The sequence below is a fragment of the Cimex lectularius genome, unplaced genomic scaffold (assembly GCF_000648675.2).
Source record: "Cimex lectularius strain Harlan isolate CLEC.00 unplaced genomic scaffold, Clec_2.1 scaffold87, whole genome shotgun sequence".
Lineage (NCBI taxonomy): Eukaryota > Metazoa > Arthropoda > Insecta > Hemiptera > Cimicidae > Cimex > Cimex lectularius.
In genome coordinates, this window is record NW_019392768.1 from 693,522 (window position 1) to 714,849 (window position 21,328).

The 21,328-nt window shown below is 35.5% G+C and overlaps 1 protein-coding gene and 1 long non-coding RNA gene across 10 annotated transcripts in view; one reads left to right on the forward strand and one right to left on the reverse strand.

The window, feature by feature from the left end:
* Nucleotides 1-21,328, reverse strand: part of LOC106667768 (ensconsin-like) — a 296,020-nt gene that overhangs the window by 242,366 nt on the left and 32,326 nt on the right. For 3 of the 9 annotated variants that reach the window (XM_014395933.2, XM_014395928.2, XM_014395923.2), the window contains exon 1: nucleotides 854-923. The exons of the other annotated variants lie outside the window; for them this stretch is intronic. In XM_014395933.2, the coding sequence (XP_014251419.1) occupies nucleotides 854-908 (55 nt within the window). In that variant the 5' untranslated portion in view covers nucleotides 909-923. Of the gene's footprint in view, nucleotides 1-853; nucleotides 924-21,328 lie in introns of those variants that run through there. 9 annotated transcript variants of the gene reach the window in all.
* LOC106667792 lies at nucleotides 18,161-21,027 on the forward strand. Its single transcript, XR_001340645.2, has 2 exons — nucleotides 18,161-20,263; nucleotides 20,351-21,027. It is a non-coding gene; the product is annotated as an uncharacterized LOC106667792 (long non-coding RNA).

Consider the following 21,328-nt stretch of genomic DNA (forward strand, 5'->3'; position numbering starts at 1 on the left):
AAATCAGGTACCGCCAGAAAGCTGTGCAGCTGATATCTAAATTGCAATAATTAACCATTGAGTCTGGTGGGCCATGTTTCCATAAATGAATCCATTCATATGCATATAAAAATAATGAAATGATGCCTTTTACTCTCACATATTCAGGTTTGGATTTATCAACGGGATAAAATGATTCATTAATTATTTATACGAAAAGGATAAAGGGCAAAGAACAAATCGAGCATAAGTCGTATGCTCTTCTTCTAATATTCTTCTGATTTCTTTACTTAATGTACATGGTTTCTAATGTTTTGCAAAGGAGAAATGGTAGTGCAATAAAAGAACAAAAGGAAAAAAGGCATCGCCAGACAAGGAATATTAAAGGGCCAATCCACGTGGTCAGATATCGACTGGGAAGGTACGCGATGAGTCACGTTCAAGAAAAAGCCTTGACACCGGGAGAAAGCACAGAAAATGGCAAATTCATGAACTTATTGCCAATCGGATTTCGCCAATTTCTACTACTCGACCATTCAAATTGTTTCACAACTCATTAACTTTTTAAATTAATTTTTCAATTATGTCGAACTACACTGAATGAAATTAGCTGCGCCTTTTCAACTATATTGCTCTGAATAAATGATTTTTGCATGCACAACTTTTGCAATTTCGTAAAAAAAAAAAAAAAAGTATCCAAAAAGTGAATGTGGGCATACACAAACCTAATAATAGCAAAGTAGGCAGAAAAATCCATATTGGTGTTTTTTTAAGTCTGCCAGGGGAAAAAGCGGGTTTTGTAGAGGACCCATTGTCGATTCAGGCAATGAACGTTCGCCGAAGCGTGGATAAAGGCTAGGTGATGCAAGCTCACCTTCGAAAATGGTATGAAATGGTTCGGAAGAGTTGATCCTTGAGCAGCACCACATGTCCGCTCGACTGCGGGTGGCAAAGGACTGAAAGGGTAGCCCGCCCCCGCCGCTGCGCCGCCCCCACCAGCTGAAGATCGATAACTAAAGACCATTCATGGCCTGCACGGCCACTGACCTGCCTACGGCGTACAAGAACGTCTCTGGTCCAGGTGTACCGTTATGGCAAAACGTCTGTGCAAATATACATACCTGCACAAATTTGCTTCCTCGCCGGCCAAGGATTTGTTTTTCAATACAAATTTATTACAAGTAACGTAAATAAAAAATTAGCAGTTAAATATATTACAAACACTAACGCGACATTTGTTTAATTATTATGCCAATAATAAAATATTTATATAATAAAAACAGATTTTAGGTTAGGCTCTAACCATCCCTAACCATTCACAACGTGTGGAGGGTATATACGAGTAGAAATCAAACACCCTACACCATATTCTATGTATTGTCCTAAACCTTACAATTAAACAGTTGTGAACGTACAAATTACTTCAAACATTACATTTACAATAGACAAAACAAACGAAAACGAAGAGTAAAAAACTTAAAAGTAAAAAATTTTTGAATTGTTCAACCAATTAGAAAATATTATGGATAGGTTAGGGCCAAAACCTTAATATAAGCCCTACGCCATTTTCTGTAGGTTGTCAATAATGTCCTCGACGTGCCAAAAAAATCTGTTTAAGTAGGAACAACAACCAATTTCCATTCCCAATAGATTAAAACCAACCCAACAGTACAAAATTCAAGAAATGTTATATTTTTCGGGATTTTTAATTGCTGAACAAGTAGAAAAAAGTTTGGACAGGTTAAGGACAAAACCTTAACCTTCACACTACGCCATTTTCTATGGCTTGGCCGTAATGCCCCAGTTATGCTTTAACAATTGTATATAAATAAATGTACGAACAAGTTCGACAATTTAATTCCATTTAATGTTCTTAAGGAACACAGTTCGTTCAAGAAAACCTACAATTTGTCTATATTCATTACAAAACCACTATGAAAATGGAAGGGATAGGTTAGGGCCAAGACCTTAAGATACGTCCTAAGTCATATTCTATAGCTTGTCAGTAATGTCCCAGATATGCGTTAAAAAGTTCTGTTATTTAAAGTATAAACAATTTCAACCCATTTGCAAAACAAGCGACCAGTAAAGAATTCAAGAAATCTTACTTTTTCGGTATTTCAATTGTTAAACAACTACAAAAACAGTATAGATAGGTTACGGACAAAATCTTCACTCAGCCTTCTTCTACTGATTGTCGGCAATATCCTGTAGGAGGCAAAACCGTAATATACACCATATTCTGTGGCGAGACGGCAATGTCCTGGGCATACCCAAATAACGACTATATGTTATTAAACCTACAAATATGTTCTATAATTTTACTTTACAAATGTTTAAAAAAATTAACAAAACCTAAAATTTTTCTATTTTACTTGCCTATATTTTAAAACCTTTATGTTAATGGCTGGACAAGTAGGAAAACGGTAGGAATAGGTTAAAGGCAAACAGTAATATACACCATATTCTGTGACGAGACGGCAATGTCCTGGCATATTTGAATAACACTAATTATTAAATGACTTTGTATTTAAATTTAATAAAATCTACTGCTGAGCCTCATAGAGAGTGGTGAGAGGTGGTACGCCTACAACTTGTTTTGTATATACTAGATTGAAGAATTTGTATAAACTATATCGTGTTACTTAATGAATAAATATTTTTTATATTAAAACAGCAAAATTGGTTAGGAAAAGTGAGGTCAATAAGTGTCAAAAAGTCAAAGGTGTCATTATATANTATATAAAATAATAATAAAAATGCAATTCTAAATTTACAGTAGTTTGTATATCAATTCATCTAATTTGACCCGTGGTATCGTAAGATGAAGACATTCAGTATATTCTATGTTCAAAGTCCTCCGGCCAGAGACAAATTATTCAATGTTTATCTGCGCATTCAGATCATCAAAGATCATCAGTTAATTCCATTATATAATTTGAACCAGTGTTTAACCATTTTTTTTGTTTTTAACTGAAATTTCACGACGGACAACAAATCGTTTCATCCTTTCTTTTTCTAATTTCGTCCAATTATGTTCCGTTGTAATGTGAATTTTCCCTTTCTTCAAAGCGGCCATCTGTCATGACATTTTCCGATTATAACAGACACAAGCCCATCGAGTATGCCCTATACGCAGCCTTTTTTTTCTTTTTTTAGCTTTTCTGTAATTTTGCCATACCAGCGATTACAAACGTGATAGTTTAATTAATTATTAAAATTGTGAATGATCTTTAAAATTACAAGAAACCTATTTGGACAAGAAGAATAGGTCTAATTTTCTAAATAGACAAGTTCTATTGATAGTGTTATTCTTAGTCTTCTTCAAAAATATCTGTCAAAAATGTATACTAGGGCTTCAAAAATAAGCGACAAAGAATTTAGATGATTTTTATGTCGAATTTTTAAAAAAACATTAAAGTGTAAAATTTATAATTTTACTGTTACAATTAAGCGATTAATTACCTGATAGTTATAATTGGGTTTGTATGATTTATAATCTACCTAACCTGCGTGAAATTAGCAATGATTAATAATTATGAAACTGGCAACCGGCTAGAAGTCAATGGAATCTCCGACGTTGGCCAAAAGTTGATGATCTTTCTCGCCAAGCGAGCAAGTAAAAAAGGATCGCCCAAGAAAAATTACAAACGCTTTTTCCCTAAAGCCGGAACTCCAGCCGAAACTAGTCACCAGTTGAATGGTAAAACAATGCGAAACGCATTGTTCCACCTTCGTCCCGACCTTGGCCTGGCACGGTCACGATCTACCCTAAGGAAAGGGGAGATGGGTCAGTGAATGATGAATACGCCCGGTTATATAATCCCCGTCCTTCCCACGGCTCAACCTCGACGGAAATCTTCAAAAATTTGCCAGTTGTTTTTTTTACATTACCGAGGCCAAAAACCCGGTATTTAAAGGCAATTCGCAATTCGAGTAGGCACGTTTTTTCACGAGGCGCTGAGGATGTATACCAAACTTTTCGTATCATGACGTTTCCTATAGCGGCATAGCATGTGATTGAATGTACAAAAAAAATTACCCATTTTATACATAAATTATTAAACGTGCAAATTTTTCAACGCTTATTTTATCATTGAAAAAATAAAAGTAAAAATTTAATCAAAATCATACTTGGACTTTTTATCATTCCTCAACTACTAGAAAATTAGGGAAACGTTAATGCCAATACAAAATAACTCAAAGAAAATCCATTGCATTTCCAGTTAAAAAAAAAAGGTAAAAAATTTAAGCATAATTTATATATATTAAATAGTTACTCATTGAGCCTAAATAAGTGGTTATGGGAGGTCAGGGTAAGCCCCCCCCCCAAAAAAAAATAATAATAATAAAATAAAGATATAACGCATTGCATTAGTTTGAATATTTCATTAAAAAAAGATACACGAACATATTTTATGAAGTCAAACAATTATTCAATATCTTCTCATGGATGCACTAACAGAAAGTGCTAGGGATAAGTTAGGATAAAACCTTAATATACACCCTGCGCCATTTTCTCTAGCGAGACGGTAATGTTCCAGGTTCATATTAAAAAAAAAATTTAAAAAAATTAAAAACCCGACCGCCTGGTTTTTGCACGAAAAAATGGCGAACTTACTTTGAAAATGCATATTTGCTCAGCCTTTTAAATTTTAATAAGCTTTCAATTGGTCAGTCACCTTCCACTTTGCCCTATTTGTCAACCGTATTAGAAATGAAAATACCTATCACTCTCCCGATTTTTGAGAATGCATAAAGTTTGAACCGTCTTGGTATTGCCAATTTTACGTTCAACAACTTGTATTCCGAGGACATTTTCAAAAAAGTGAACGGGGTTGCTACAATATTTATTTTTTCTTACTTTGACCTTTTGGGATGAGGAATCCTTTTGCTGTCGATAACAAAAGTACAAAAATTGACATGTGTCCAGAATTTTTGAATTTACTGCTGAAGCTGGGAAAACATTTAAAAAGCCATTTTGTTCAGCGTAAAATTGCCTAAAAAATTAGACCTAGGGCAGGCCTGTAACTTAGGCTAAGAAAGTTGCGTTTTCAAAGTTGGACATTTTTTCGTGGTCGGGTTTTCTTATGGACAGTGTATATACAGCAGAAAACCGTTTATCCGGACCTCCGAATTATCCGGACCCATTTGTTAAAATATTTGTTATAAATTATTTGCGTAGGATGCGGTCTGGTATAGTAGTGTAGTCTCACGATCTCCAAATAATCGTTAATTAACGGTCACTAAACACCACACATTTTTTCTACATTTTTCATAATTCTCAACGTATGTATATTAATTTTTTTAAATTGATAATTCAACTATGAGACCTTTAATTCGTCGTTCTAAATTCGTAAAGGTCACCAAATCGCCCTTCCACTATTCACATGATCGAAGAGGCCGGAGAGGCCGACAGTCGTTTTTGTTAAAAAAAATTAATTAATTAAATAAAAAATTGTATACTATTTTAAAACACTAGAAATTGTTGTGTAGTGTTGTTCGTATGTTGGCTACCATTGAAAAGGTTTTTATTTATTACGTATATTTTTGTTAGGTATTTTGTACGTATAAATTTTTCGAGAAACGCATGTCCGGACTTAAACAAAAATAAAACTAATAAAAACTATGTATTACTTTAAATGTTACATGATATATGAATAAAAGTGTTCACACTCTTATGTGCTTTTTTTCCATTTTTATGACAAGATACTAATAAAATCACATATTTTCGGATTATCCGGACTTTCGATCATCCGGACAAGTCCCGGTCCCTTCGAGTCCGGATAAACGTATTTCTACTGTAGTTTGGAGTTTCCGAATCACTGATAAGTGCTAAGGCCAGTACACCATAAAATACAGTACTTTATGCGATTTACATCACTGTTTCTCTATATGAATTAAATAATAATTTTATATCAGAATTTTTGTTTATAATTGAACATAAATTAGTTAAAGCAGGCATGTTTTAAAGCTATTTACACCATGTACCACAAAGGAATTGGTTATGCTACTCCATATTCCATTTTCTAAGGCAAAAAGATAGCAACACAATAATTACATTATAAAGTGTGGTTTAGGGTCTCTTAAACCATAAAACAAAAATTTATGGCATTTATGTCGCATTATCTCTATATTAAGTAATATTACTTCATGATGTTTATGATTGATATCAATTAGAAACAAGTTTTCAAGCAATGTAAAACTTAAATACATACACTTTTTTCTAATCTGACGTTTGAAAGGAGTATCAAATAGGACCGGAGAAATTTCCGACGTGGAATTTATGGACGTGAAGTCCGTTTGGCGGAAATTTGTCCCAAAGTGATATTAATGATATGGAATGCTCTTTATCCTTATACCGTCGTATATTTAATGTCCGATGTTTCCCATAGGCGAATTACCGGCATGAGGAGCCGTCAGCGTGAAATTGCTTTTTGCGAGAACGTACAAGAAAATTGTTCACGACGACACGAAAAGCCACCGACCCAAAGGTTCATCGGCGAAACAATAATTCAGAAGCCAGTAAAAATGATTTATACCACAACAGACACTAAAATGATTAGAAGAAACGGTTACGTGTTATTTTCTGTCTTAGACTAAAAGAACACGGGTACCCCTTGACATCCGGCGGGGATAGAAATAAGTTCACGTGCGTCGATTGAGCCATTTTTATCACCTTACAGAAATAGTCTGCATCTGCATGTGAGTCGTGCAAGTAAAGAGTTAATACAAATATATTTTAGATGAGATGTCAACATTTGTAACTAGACTATTGTCTCAAGAAGAACGATGTATAATTGATTCATTCTTTATATGGACAGTGCAGAATATATTTTGAGATGAAAACTATTATCATCGAGATCAACCCGGTAAAACTTAACGTTACGTTAAAAGCAACGGTACAAAAGAAGTTAAAATAGTAGCAGGGTCTCGTCCTCGATGACCCGGCGGTCTATTGAACCGTATCGATCAAAACAGAAAATCTGCCCTGGTGAGAATAGGTCGATCAATTCTAGAAACAATTGCTTCCGTCTGCCCAGGGGCTGCCCAATTGGACGAATTGAGTCAAGGCGAACGGAAGGATACACAATACGTATTTTCCCTGTCAGACGATTCTTCGCATAATATGTAGATTGAGCGTAATCGAAAGTGCCCTACTTAAATTCGAAGTGAATGGACGTTTTAACAAGTTTTAAAATTTGGTTTTTACTAAGCTTTCCGCAGTCTTGTACCTACTGAGTTGGATGCATTTATTATCGCGACTTCTGATGATCGTGCAGCAATATAATTCCAACTTGACCTATCTACAACTTAGATAAGTAAACAAGATTGACAATAAAAACATTTATAGCTAAAAGCTTTTTAACATAGGTTGCAGGCTATTAAAACAAGCAAGACTAGACCGAGAATATCCGAGGCGACCGAGCTGCAATAAAGTGATTGAATAACAGATCTCGTTCTGTTAAAAGTTATAATGACAGCTAAGATGAAACGTCTTTCAAATTTAATTTTAAAAGAAATCCTACTGACTTATTATTGTATGGAGCGGTATGGATTGATAGAAATCCCAGTTTATCATAAACCACTGTAAAATAGCACACCTAACTCATTAGTCCATTACTTTTCGTCTTTGGAAAAAAAACCATTCGACGGCTAGAAGATTGAAAACAGAAACATTTATAACTAAAAGCTTTTAAACCTAAAGTCACAGACTATTAAATCAGCGAGAACACACACCACGAATGACTGAGACGATCATGCTGCAATTAAAATGATTGAACAACCAGATCAGGTTCTATTAAGAATTTTATCGACAGTCAAGAAGAAACCCTGAAATTTCCTGATATATTTTAAAAGGAATCCAACTGTCATATTAAATTATGGCGTACTGTGAGTTGATTGAAATCCCAGTTCTTCAAAAACCACAATCGAGTGGCACACCAAAGTCATTACTTGTCATTGAAAAAAGTCACTCTCAGGCTTGAATGAATTAAGTTAAATAAAATTAAATTTTAAATTAAAGTCAAAATAACCCACGAGAATTGGCACAGGAAGGGCTGAGACATGCTGAATTGATACACCAGATCTGGTACTGGTATAAAATTTAACGTCAACGAACAGTAAACCTTACGTCCAGAAGAAGAAGAAGACATCCAGAAAGTCCAGATAGAGCAGCCTTAAAGAGATATTGTACATCAAGAATCATTGTCATTGTCACACTTTTGAAATTAGAAAAGGTAATTTAAAGTATTTTTAACTTTGACTGGCATTATGTTAAACAGACTAGCAAGGCATGAGACGAACAAGCTGCAATTTTCATATAGAAAAACCAAGAGTAAGAAATCTAAAAGATCTTTTAATTTCGATATTTATCATATGCGGAGGTTTTTAAGCCTTTTAGCTAACTCAGTAACTTTTTTATATTTTATACTAATCTTTATGTTTTTCGACTTGGAAAAGGTAGGTCACCGATTCAATAAGCAGTTCATATTCCTATCTAGTGACCTCGAATTTGAAAATAATACGCAACCATTGTCTGCGAAAATGTTCATACGTGTAACCCAAATTTTTTTAAGGATCTCTTTAGATGTTCTAAGAGAGAAAAAAGTGAATTAGCCAGTTTTATGAAGGAGTTTTCATCATTCTTTAGAATGTCTGGCTCCTATTTGATGGCTCCTCTCTCCCTTTGATGTCTTCTGACCCAATTTGTTATAATTCGTTTAGAAGAATATTTTTTGCTAATGCTTACTGAACGTTCTACATTTCCAACTTCCCAAGTTCTTGCTTACCAGTTAATGAATTATTGAATAAAAATTAGCTTTTGTTTACTTTTAAGTGAGAAACAATAGACATATTAAAAGCAATAAGTTTTATCAAAGTGGAAGAGAAGGAGAGGTTTAAGAAAAACAATTTTAAATAATTAAGTCCCTGAAAAGATTTCAAACGTAAATATATTGTTACTTGTTTAAATTATTCCTCCCCATTTCTTACTACCTTATCGTTGAATCCTATTTAACTGTTCGCTTCTTAGGAGGTGCGCCAAGGATTTCTCAGAGATACAGGCTGGCGTTCCACAAGGGAGCATTCCAGGTCCCACCCTGTTGACTTACCATCAGCTTCGCTGACGATTTTGTCTTCTACCCGAACCCAAGCAACCTCAACACCAACGAACTTCAAAGATTGGTTCAAAAAGTAAAAGTCAAGTCTGAACGAGGTAAAATGAACACCGTGTACATTTAACTGGCAAAACGGTCTCTTCACTGAAAATTACAACAGACTGACGTGTATTCCCAGACAAGACTTAAGAAAAAACAATTAACAATTGACATGGAAGAGTACGAAAACCTCTAGAACCGATATCTGTTTTAAAACCTCAACTAACTCTTTACAAAACATTACTACGACCACATGGGGCATATCGAGAGCAACTGTGGGGTATCGCCAAGTCATACAATGTAACATAATTAAAATCCTGGGACAAATTGTCGAAAAGCTCCTTACTGCATCACTAACCTAACTAAAAGCAAGTTCTCGATCCATCCTAACCCTATTTTTCCAGCACTCTCTACACTCACCAATCCCTACTCACTACATAGGCTGACGATGGCTGAACATGTGTCCTCCAGGAACAGTGCTAATCAGCCAGTGTTTTGACCAGGAAAAACTATATCCACATATTTCCAATATGTACTGTGTTTAAAAAAAAAAAATTAAATTCCACAGCTAACCTTAAAGTAAGGTGTAGAGATTAGTGACCGTTAATCGATAGTTATTCAGATATCATGAGATGCGGTCGGGTGTGATGTAGGTTTCAGAAAAACATTTTCTTTATCGTGCCAACGTTTCGATCTTTTATTTAGATCATCTTCAGGGCTCAATAAAAGATCGAAACGTTGGCAGATAAAGAAAATGTTTTTCTGAAACCTACATCACACCCGACCGCATCTCACGATATCTGAATAACTTAAAGTAGGGTTTAATAAGTAGCTTATAATTTATGATAATTAGACATAGATAGAATGCTAGAAAAACTATTATGTCTTGAATAAAAATAAATAAAAATGAAAAAAATAGAACGATTTATTATGAGGTTAAAATCCTTTGCAGTTTACTTTATCGTATAGTTTTGATAATTATTTATGAAGCTGGAATTCCATGACTTTTATTTTATATCTTAATCTATTCCTCTGTCGTAACAATACAATTTTTTTTATCTTCATAGCAATTACAAACGTACTTCCCTCCAAGTTTATATTTTTGATATATTTATACAGATAGAGATTTATATTTATCTGACGTCCTGATAGACAAATGAAACAAACGGACCATACTGTGTACAAGGTTAAAAAAAGGGAGTGAGTGAAGTCATAAAAGCCTCTCATAAATCCACCTTCAAAGCGGATGTTCGACTCCAGCAGGGGAGAAACATAAAAATAAACAATGTGAAAGGGTGGGATTTTATAATTAGCCGGGGAGGCGGAACAAGTTAGTCAAGTTGGTGGAGTTAGTAGGGAGGGAAACCCTCTTAAATATATAAACCGCTTTTGTTTTTTTCCCATAATTTTATAGTTGACAAGGATAAAGAATATTTTACTCTATCAAACAATATTAATCGGACAAAAAGTAACCCAATTATTCTTTTTTGTTAAATATAGAAAATTAATTCTATACAAAATAACTGCACCGTCTCGCTTGAGTGATCGGTCTGAAAAGTTGTCAGAATCGATACCTGATTGTGAAACATAACAATATTTCAAAGGTTTTCTTCCTCAGTTTACTCAAAGGAATCGCCCATTTTTAACAGGTCAAAAATAAATTATTATTACAAGGATGTATTTCTGTTGTAGTCCTTTAAACCTCAACGTCTTCTCTGCCCGCGCTTTAAGAAAAAACCATAACTTTCTCAGTTTTTCTTTTCACCCGGCGTTCTAAGGTCAACAGCACTTATTGTTGAAGTTTTCAATAAGAGAACCCTTTCTTCTGCTGGAGGCGAGAAGGAAGAAAATTATGCCGTTCCTTCACGTACAATGCCGAGGGATGCGGCGTCTGGACCTTATAAGGAAAGGAGCTGGCCGTTTGGCAAAGTGGAATCGTCCATTGTTCCGAATTATAACAAGGAACAATGGACTGATGCAAATTAGGATATTGTAAAATCTATTTTCTTATAATCCTACGGACAAATTACTTGTCTTACAAAATTAGGAAATTGTAAAATCTATTTTCTTATAATCCTCCATAAAAATTCCTAATTTATTTGCGGTTGAACCCCTTTGTGACAAAAAGAAATGAAGAAAAAGATTTTTTTTTTAAATTGTACCAAGAAAATCAGAACCTAACAATTTTTTTAGCGTCGTGGTCTGAGATAGTCATACTCAATATATCCAATTTTAAATATTTATTAGAGAACGGGTTTCAATTTTTAAATTAGTCATAAGAGGACGTGGGATCACAAATTTTAATGGAACTTTTTGATGATGCTCAGTAAAACAATATTAGACATGTATCCGAGTAGAAGTGTTTACATAATAAATAAATAAGCCTTTTTATTATTATTCTATTATTTCTTGGTAGAAATTATTCTTATCCCTCTTGGTCAAACTAGGCCTATTTAAGAGGACAGACTTCCCCCAAGTTTTTCCATGAGTTCTTCTATCTGACAATTTTTTCCCAAAGCTTCCCGGCGCGTTGGATCCCCGTTTCCACTTGATTTTTCTCCATAATGAAAAAATAAACATCCTGATAGCACCTCTCTGATCCTTTTCCTTAGCTATTCTCACTTCCGCTAGCCCAATCAATATCGGATCGATCTGTTTTGGTCCTTCGCCCGCAGGATGATCAGACATACCTTCTTCGGGGTGGAAATAATTTACATAGTTTTGTTTGAGTAAGTTTTTCTGCCTATGCTGTGCATGTATGTGAATTGTTATCAGTCATTTAATTGTGTTATCTACGATAAATAAATAGTATGCAAGATCATATTAAATAAGATTAGAAATGTAAAATGTTTCTAAAACCAAAAGAGACTTCCAGTAACTAAGTGAAAAAACTGACAAACTGGGAAAAAAATGAGATTCGCCATAAGCACGCTTTAAAACAGTAGTAAAAAGAGAGAGAGTGAGTGAGAGAGAGAGAGAGAGAGAGAGAGAGAGAGAATGAGAATTTTTGGTTGGATTAGCCCGAGCCCCTAGACATTTTTTTTAAACCGGTGTTCTTGTGATTTAATCCAAACTTAACCGATAGTAACTTAAGTGAAAAAACTGGGAAATTGAAAAAACAAAAAAAANAGAGAGAGAGAGAGAGAGAGAGAGAGAGAGAGAGAGGAGAGAGAGAGAGAACGAGAATTTTTGGTTGGATTAGCCCGAGCCCCTAGACATTTTTTTTAAACCGGTGTTCTTGTGATTTAACCCAAATTTAACCGACTTTACGATAACCGTTGAAAAGCAAAATTCCGCTGCTTTCAGCCTTTGCCGACAAAGTTGACGTTTTATGTCATTAGAAGTGAGAAGAATAAAGATGAAATCAACTACCTAAACATTTTGTATTATATCCAATTCTAATTTACTTACGGAGTACAGTTATGTCATTACGTGTAGTTTATGAGGTTCTAGATACCCGTGTTCAGTGGAGCCTCATACACTCTGTAACCACGTAATGAAATACACGTCGCATCCTTAAATAAAGTAAAACAGGAAAAATGAAATAAAACGTTTGGGAATTTTTTATCCCGGCTTTTTCTCGTAAACTTCAGATATAAACACCATTTACATCACCTGAAAGAAGAAATATTCTACTTTTTGATGGTGGTAAAAACGTTTAATTTTGATAAAATGCAGAGTTATGAATTCTTAAATTAAACACCGAGGCATCGCTGGAGAAAACCATCCTGACGAATTCAGCCTTAAAATTTTTGTTCTATATTGCGTTGAAAGTTTATAACTAAGGGGTATTAGAAAGTGCTTAAAATGAATACGATTTTTTTTCTTCAAAAAAATATGTTTTTGATCTCTTTTACTTGTGTCGTTTAGTTTTTTAACATTTCATATATTATATCTCATTCAATACGATCCTGCTTATTATTTTCTTAGTCTAGATTTAAAAAATTTAATGATACATATAATACCCTTAGAAAAAGTGCACAATAAAAGCAGAAAAACTAGAAGAAGCTAAGGATGGTATTATCCTTGTCGGTTTCTCTTTAACGTAATCTACGACTCCGATTGGATTGTCATCATAATTTTTTATAAATTTAAATTACTATATTTTAAAATTTTCGGTTCCTAGGGTATAATGACAAGAACACTAGAACAGGTATCCAATATTTTTCGACCTAGTGTCACCAAAAATCTAGACTGATCGATCGATTCAAGCACACAAATTATTTAAGTGTTAACACTGACGATAAGTCAATTGGGAAAATTGACAATAAAGGGTCAAAATTCAAACTTATTTATTTCTATTTAATTCAATTTTTAGGCTTATTAAATGAACAAATATTTTTAATTTCATATGTCATATATGAGATCGAATAACGTAAGTTAGGAATTAAAAAGAACTGCAGAAAAGAGGCTTTGAGACATGAAGCAGGTTATTGAATCGTACTGTTGACAGTGACAAAGAGTCAATTAGGAAAATTAACAATCAAGTGATAAAATCCAGCCCATTCTTACGCGATAAAAAAGATCCATTGTGGTATTTCTAAAGGATTTCGTTTTCTACTGACTTCTGGTCGTTTTTTTGGTGGTTCTTAACCGGAACACGTTGGGTGGCCGGGCTTTTTCCACCAATGTTTTGTAACACTCTGGGTGGACATAGCGGACAATGGGATTTCACAGTTTAATATGTTTATTATGAATGATAATGTCAATCGAGGGCGTGCAACTCCCGGTCGGTGGCCTTTATTTTCACAACTAGAACGCACTAAAACGTAAAGATTTTTAGGCAACCAACGAGTTATAAATGAAATTTTATGAAGAAGAAGAAGAAAAATAACTTTATCCTGGGACTGGTGTCCCCTAAGAATAATTTACATGAAATAAATAAAGGAAGTTCCTTCTATGAAGTTAAAAGTAAAAAAAAAGATAGAAATCTTGGCACAATGTATACCAATAAGAAGAAGAAAAAATTACGAGAATATTAAACAAAAATAACACATGTTAACGTGAGGTCTCTGCTTGGAGGGAGAGGAGGTGATTATACAGGTGGGATTTAAAGGAGGAAAAGGAGGCTGCGGGACGAATAGAAAGGGGAAGGGAGTTACAGAGTTTAGGGCCTCGGATCAGAAAGGATCTTTCGAAGGTTTGGGTTGTATGTTGCGGAAGGATAAGGTCGATTGGGGATGAGCGGGTCTTACGTGTGAGATGTGAGGAGTTGAATTGGAGGGATTGGATGATGTAAGGAGGACGACGAGTGTGGATGGACTGGAAAAGAAAGCAACCTACGAAATACTGTGCACGGAAGGAGGGGAATAGCCAGGAAAGTTGGGAATACAACCCCGACACCCGGGATCCCCGTGGGGTGCCGTACACAAATCTTACGCAACAATTCATAATACGCTTCAATCGCGCGTTCTCCCCCTCCGAGAGACCACCGTATGCCAAACAGCTATAATCGAAGAAGGGAAGTATAAGAGAAGATAAAGGAGTTTGCGGGTGGAGAAAGGTAAGAGCATCCAGGACCGACGAAACAGGCTGAGGGAGGCAATGGAATGGCGGGAAATTTGGGAAATGTGACAATGCCAGGAAAGGTTTTGGTCAAAGACTACTCCTACAGTTTTTAACCGAAGAGCAGAAGGGGATGGGATGGTTATTTTGCATGAGAGGTGGGATGCTGGGGAGGGAATTGAGGAGTTGCCTGGACCCGATAATTATGGCGATGGATTTGGACGGATTGAGGACTAGGGAATTTTTATGGGCCCATTCGTTCATGGAGTGTAAGTCTTTTTGGATCTTGAGAATGGCCGAGTGAAGATCGGAAGGGTGGAAGGATATGTATATTTGGCCTATCGGCATATAGGTGATAATTACAGGCCTGAATGGAGTCGGGCAGATCATTGATATAAATGGAAAAAAGGATAGGAGAGATGCTAGAGCCTTGGGGCACCCCAGATTTTAGAGGGAGGAAGGAGGAGGTAAGGCCATTGGGAAGGGAGACAGCTTGGTGGCGATTGGTAAGTAGGAGTGGAACCAACTGACGGTGCTGGCGAAGAAGGAAAAAGATTCGAGTTTAGAGAGGAGAGAAGAGTGAGGGACAGAATCGAAGGCTTTAGAAAAATCAAGAAGGACAAGTATAGTAACTTTCCGTTGGTCCATTGCTAAGAGGAGGTCACTGGTAATTTTTATTAGTGCTGATTGGGTGGAATAACCTTGGCGGAAGCCAGATGGCAGGGGGTTGAGAAGATGGGTCTGTTCAAGGTGCCTGGAGACTTGTGACGTGAATCACTGAGTGGAAAATCTAGTAGACTTGATCTTCTTATGAGTTTTGATGAAAAATGATATAATATTAATGGATCGACCTGCAGATAATCTATGTAGGGTTGCAATCTTCGTAGAGGTCAGTATGACCTACGGGCTTTTTCGACACTTCGGCTTTTTTTTTTTTTTTTGGGTGGAAATAGCGAGCGGACAATGGGTCATTATGACCTCTACAAAGATTGCAATCCTACATAAAAATGAAATTTTTAGTACACTGGATGTTTAAAAACATTCAAAAATTTGAAGAAAATGATTAGGAGTAAACTTATCGCACATCGTTTTGTTCACTGAAGTTTACTATATATATTTCTCTTCTTTTTTCTTATTTTTCTAGTATTCAGCATAGATTTGTATGATCAGCTTTAGAAAAAGAAAACCTCTTTAAAAAATTCGTCCAAAGATAAATAAAACATAGAAAGCACTAAAGAAAAACTTGTATAATACAAGTTGGGCAGTATAATTGAAAAAGTGGTTTCGTGACTGAACAAGTCAACCGCACGAGAGCTTGTTTTCCACCGAAACGCCTTATTTCCCCAGTTCTACCCCATCGGTAATTAAACGCCCACAAGGTCAAATAGGAACTAAGGGGTCAAACGTTATGATTCAGCCCGTTTAAAGTGAAAGTCCTAGTTTTCATTAATTGGCCATCCTACCTCCCATAATTTTGCCTCACAATGGCGGATCGGACGGGGTAAAAGCGGCGTACCTTGTAATACGAAAGGGTCGTTAGCAATCAAGACTTTCTAAACAATTGGATATAGAAAACAATTGAAACTTGAAGACTAGCCTTGTGCGCTTTTACAAAACCGACATTTGTCCTCACCATTCAAACAACGGAACCTGTCAACCAAGTATGATGTCGGACAATTATTTCCACCTACAAATAGCATCAATGCTATCAGGAAAAGGTTTTGTGTGTAATTAAAATGTACTAGCCCACAATGACAAACAATCTATTGAACACAAATAATGATAAGGACAATAAAGCAAAAATAATTTAAAATAGTGGTTTATCCTAACCAATCATATATTAATATACATGAGGTTACAATGTTACAAGTTAATTTAACGTTAATTTCCTCGTTAACACCAACCGTTTAAATTGTCGTATTATTATAATTTTCTTTTCCATTGACCCATTGATTACCGATTTGTGAGTGACTACTGACTTATTTATACATTGTGTCCTGTTTAGATGGCCCAGCTGAATTTCTCTTGAACCAATATATTTAAAAAGAGTATTTAATATTTTTCAAATTTTTACCTTTTTCGAGAACAATTATCCAGGGTAACTCAGGCCAAGTACAATTGAAAAATTTCGAGTAAGCCCCTACACATCCTGATATCATTTTAAAGGATCTTTTACTCTGAAAACATTGATCCGATCCGATTTTAAATTGGTCAAAAAATGACAAAGTTATGGCAAAAAGAAACAGGCAGTGTAATTTCAACGAGGAGGTGAATATTTTACTGTATTCAATTAATTAATCTTTTTATGTAAGGGCTTAGTTCAAATGAAAAAGTCACGTGTCACGAGCGGGATTTGAACCCACGACCTTCGGCCGAGCACTAACTTTTTGATTTCAACTAAGACCTTACATAAACAGAATAATTGAAAGAAGTAATTCGGTCAATCAGACCAATAAATATAATGTATTTTCCTATATGATAGAGAAAATCCGAATTTTCTCTCTCCGAAATATTGGAAGGGTTTTAAGTTTTTCAAAAAATAAAATTAGATATGTCCTTCGGACTTACAATTTTAAGCCCTATCGCTCTCATCTTTCCAGGGACTTCGCCACTCTGATTATACAGGCGTCTAATAGTCCTTGCACAAATGTCGAACTGGGATGCTGAAGAAACCATTCTTCCGTATATCCTATGGACTGATGAATCCAAGGTCCTCTAATGGCATCCTAAACCGTTGGAATTTTCGAACGTTCTTTTCATCATCAGGTAGTTAACAGTATCAACGTTTGTTGTGGACTTCTCGGAAGTAAATTAATTGGGCCTTATTTCTATGAAAATGATTTAAATTGTGCTGTTACTCCAATTTTTGAGCGAGGTTTTACCAACACTATTGATTTTCCTCTGCAACAACGACAAAGATTGATTCTCCAGCTTCGTGGATGCCCCGCAAACAATTCTTTGCAGGTGAGACTGGGCCATTTAAAAAACAGTGTCTACGCCAATTATAGCCCAACAACCTCAGTTGAGGAACTAGGGCAAAGGATAGAAAATACTTGTCAATCCATCTCCCCTGATTCAATCGCTCTGAGCACAGGTGAGGAGTGGTTAAAAAGAGCAAATCTTTGCACTTTTACGCAAAGAAGGCAGTCCGAACTTGAAACGTAAAATTAAATGTAAAATAAATAGCAAACCAAATGACTGTTTTTTATTTTCTTCAAACGTTTTATCATAACTTCGGATTTTCGCGAACATACTGTAAAATATTCACCTCCTCGTCGAAATTACGTTGCCTGTTTCTTTTTGCAGTATCTTTGTCATTTTTTGACCAATTTATTTCTGTTTGCCATAATTTTGTCATTTTTTGACCAATTTAAAATCAGATTGTACGATTGTTTTCAGCGTAAAAAATCCTTTATAGGGCCTGAGGTACCCTGTATAGCTGTTCTCGAAAAAAAAAGGTAAAAATTTGAAACTAGACTAAAAATATTAACCAATTTTTGAAAGCGTTATTGGTTCAAGAGAAATTCAGCCGGGCCATAGAAAGGAATTCAAGTATAAGCTAAAATTTACACATGCATTCACCCATTGGACCTAACACTTTTCATAGCTCACCGGCAGTTCTCCAGCTTTTGGGTAATTTGCATTACCGACAGGGCTAGAGAATCAACCACCAGCCAGTTCGAGGGATTGGTCGGACTTCGGTTTTATCGGTTTTATCCACACAGCCACCCCGGGTTGGACTCCAGGGGCTATCAACGGCAGTTTAATTTCGGCCCCCAATGCAATCAGACTGAATCCAAATCCACCACTCTTAAATACATTATTTCTTTATATCTATAAGCTTTATATTCCGTAAAACAGCACTGTTTCCTCAAAAAATAGAAACAGAGGACTCTCATACTCGCTGCCGTGCTCAAGCACAATTCTCATATCGGGTGACATTCCAACACGCTGTCTATATGGAGTTAAGGAATTGCACCGTTCAACCTGACGCGTCGAGCAACTTTCTCTACATGCCGGACACATACGGGGGCTTTGGCCCAAAAGTAAATAACCTCGCATGTCCCCTCTCCTACGAGTCAGGTCCTCCGAGGACCACCTATCGACAGTGCTAGTGATACGCGCGAGGTTCTCTCCATCCGATCCGCCGACGTTATCATTTTCTTTTAATCGTGTTTTTATCGCATTTGTCAGGTGGTCGAGCCGAGTTCCATTTGATTCCTTACAATAATAATACTAAAACTACTATTGTTTATCTAGCACTTGAAACTGATTTACCACGGTGTTAGTTAATTTTGTACATGGCTGATTAATCCTCCACGTCCTAAATGTCTGGAGAAAGGATTATTCTGTTCTATTTTTTGAAGTGACCAAAATAATATCTCTACATGAATGTCGACTATTTTAGAACGAATGAATATACACCAATGTAGTATTATTATGCAATATTTTAGGTATCATCGTATTTTTATAGGATGATTTAATTGATATCCCATTTTATCCGCTGCGTATATTTTTCTTTAAATACAGGTATATGTCGGTTAAAACTATTGTTCAGTCTTTTAATTCATTAACTTTCATACGACTTTGCAATTGAACTTTTCTATAATTGTTTATTTACAACAAAATTATTAATTTTGTCTTATTTTGTTTGTTAACCCTCAAAAAACAGACCTCTTCCCATCTCAGTGTTCTTCTGCCCCACTCAGTGTGTTTTTTCGTCTCACCTCATGACAACACATTTTTTTAAATTTTCATTCGTGGACCCTCATTTACTTTAAGTCTTGTCCCTTAGTTAGGAGGGCTTAGGGAAAAAGCATTCGGCCTTTTTACAACCTTACGTACTTCGTTCAGCTCGAAGCTTTGTTAAGATGTATCAGTCCTTAGCTTTTCCTCTCCCATGAGTAAGGATAGGATTGACATAAACTGAGGGCATGTTCCGCTGTTTGTTCTTCTGATTGGCAAAATCTGCACGTACTTTACTGCTGCACCGTAGTTTCACTGTCCAACACGTCTTAACTTAAAAGTTATGTCGTTAGTTTCAGTGTTAGTCCTTTGTCAAGGAATACAATCCCGCAGAACCGAGGACTTATTATTAACTTAGACATCGGAGATAATTAAAATCCTTCAAATTATTTAGTCCATTAAAGTATAAGCTTTTTATATCATTGACTTATTTGTTTTATTAACTTCCGACATCAAGAAAAACGTTTCTTCCAACGTGTATATGGGGGTCTTACCTAGAATTACTGAGCAGCCGAGTATAAGGAGTATAGTGAAAGAAAAATAGACTACAAGCGGAAAACTGGTGCTTTTGAGATTCATGCCTACACTAGATTGTTAATAGTACAACTTAAAAGCGGTTCTGATTTACCGAGATTAAAAATCAATCTTTAAAGACCAATTAGTAAAATTAGTAGTAGGACAGGCCTCAATAATCAATAAAAGTGTCTGTTTTGTTTGTACATAGGCGTGTGAGTACTCCATTAATTCGACAACAATGTTTTAACCGCGCAATTACGTACAATGAAACCCACAGAAACATGCAACCTTCCTTCACATTCAGCCAAATAACACACACACATAATTATGCATAACATATAGCATAACAACATATTTAGGTATATTTTTGCGATCATACTATAACTAGCCAATACGATATTTAGTCTACTACTAGAATTAAAAATAAGTAAAAGTTATATTTTCAGGATGATTTCAATTCAAGGTGTGAATGCCAATAATCATTGATGGCTAAAATAGATACTTAACTTAAAGGAACCAGGTACGAAAATAGCCGTCTTTGGCCTACTATGAAGAGGTTGCCGAGATATTCTAACTTATTATTGGCGTCAAAACCTTGTGTTTAACTATACAATCCAAAGTCATCAACGTGAAAAGATCATGAGCGGAGAAGGTTCAGGTGCACTGCACTCAGAGCATGATCGGCATAATTGACGACGAGGTCCACCGCTGCGGAACACGTACGCGCTAATGAACGGGGCCAAAAATACGTCGGGTTGGCTGGAAGAGCCGAAGTATTTAAGAGACGGTTGTTTTAGAAATACGAGACGAAGGAGATTGAGAGGGATGGTGAGGAAGGTGTCTGGCATAAAGAAGAACGAGGAATGTTGGTCCGGGTCCAGCCTCTATTTCGGTTAAGAAAGGATTCCACGCTCTTTGAAAGAGCTGACTTTGAGATGGTAGGCCAATGTCAACGATGATACAGAATAAAACACTACCCAAAGAAACCGCAGCAGCATTCATTTAGTGTTTCAAGTTAAAACAGCTTAACGGATAATAAACTATTTACATTCCTGATTTTGTGGAAATTGCGAATTTTGCTTTTCAACATGGAAAAATAAATAATAAACTTCTTTAAAATTTGCATTGCAATTTCGAATAAAAAATAGATAAACATAACAACAAAATATTCCAGGAAAACACCATAAAACTCTTATGTTTTGAAGTGAACAAGTAACGTTAGAAATAAAACACTGCATACATATTTTTAACAATGAGAGTTTGTTTATGCCAAAAATCTAAAAAGGAATATAAAACTAATACAGCTGACTATTTATTTTTCCTGAAACCATATGTTATAAATAAAAATAAATTTTTAGTATATATGATCAAAATATTAAATTTCTTTACAAATGTGAAATTAATATTTTACCAAAGAAAAAACA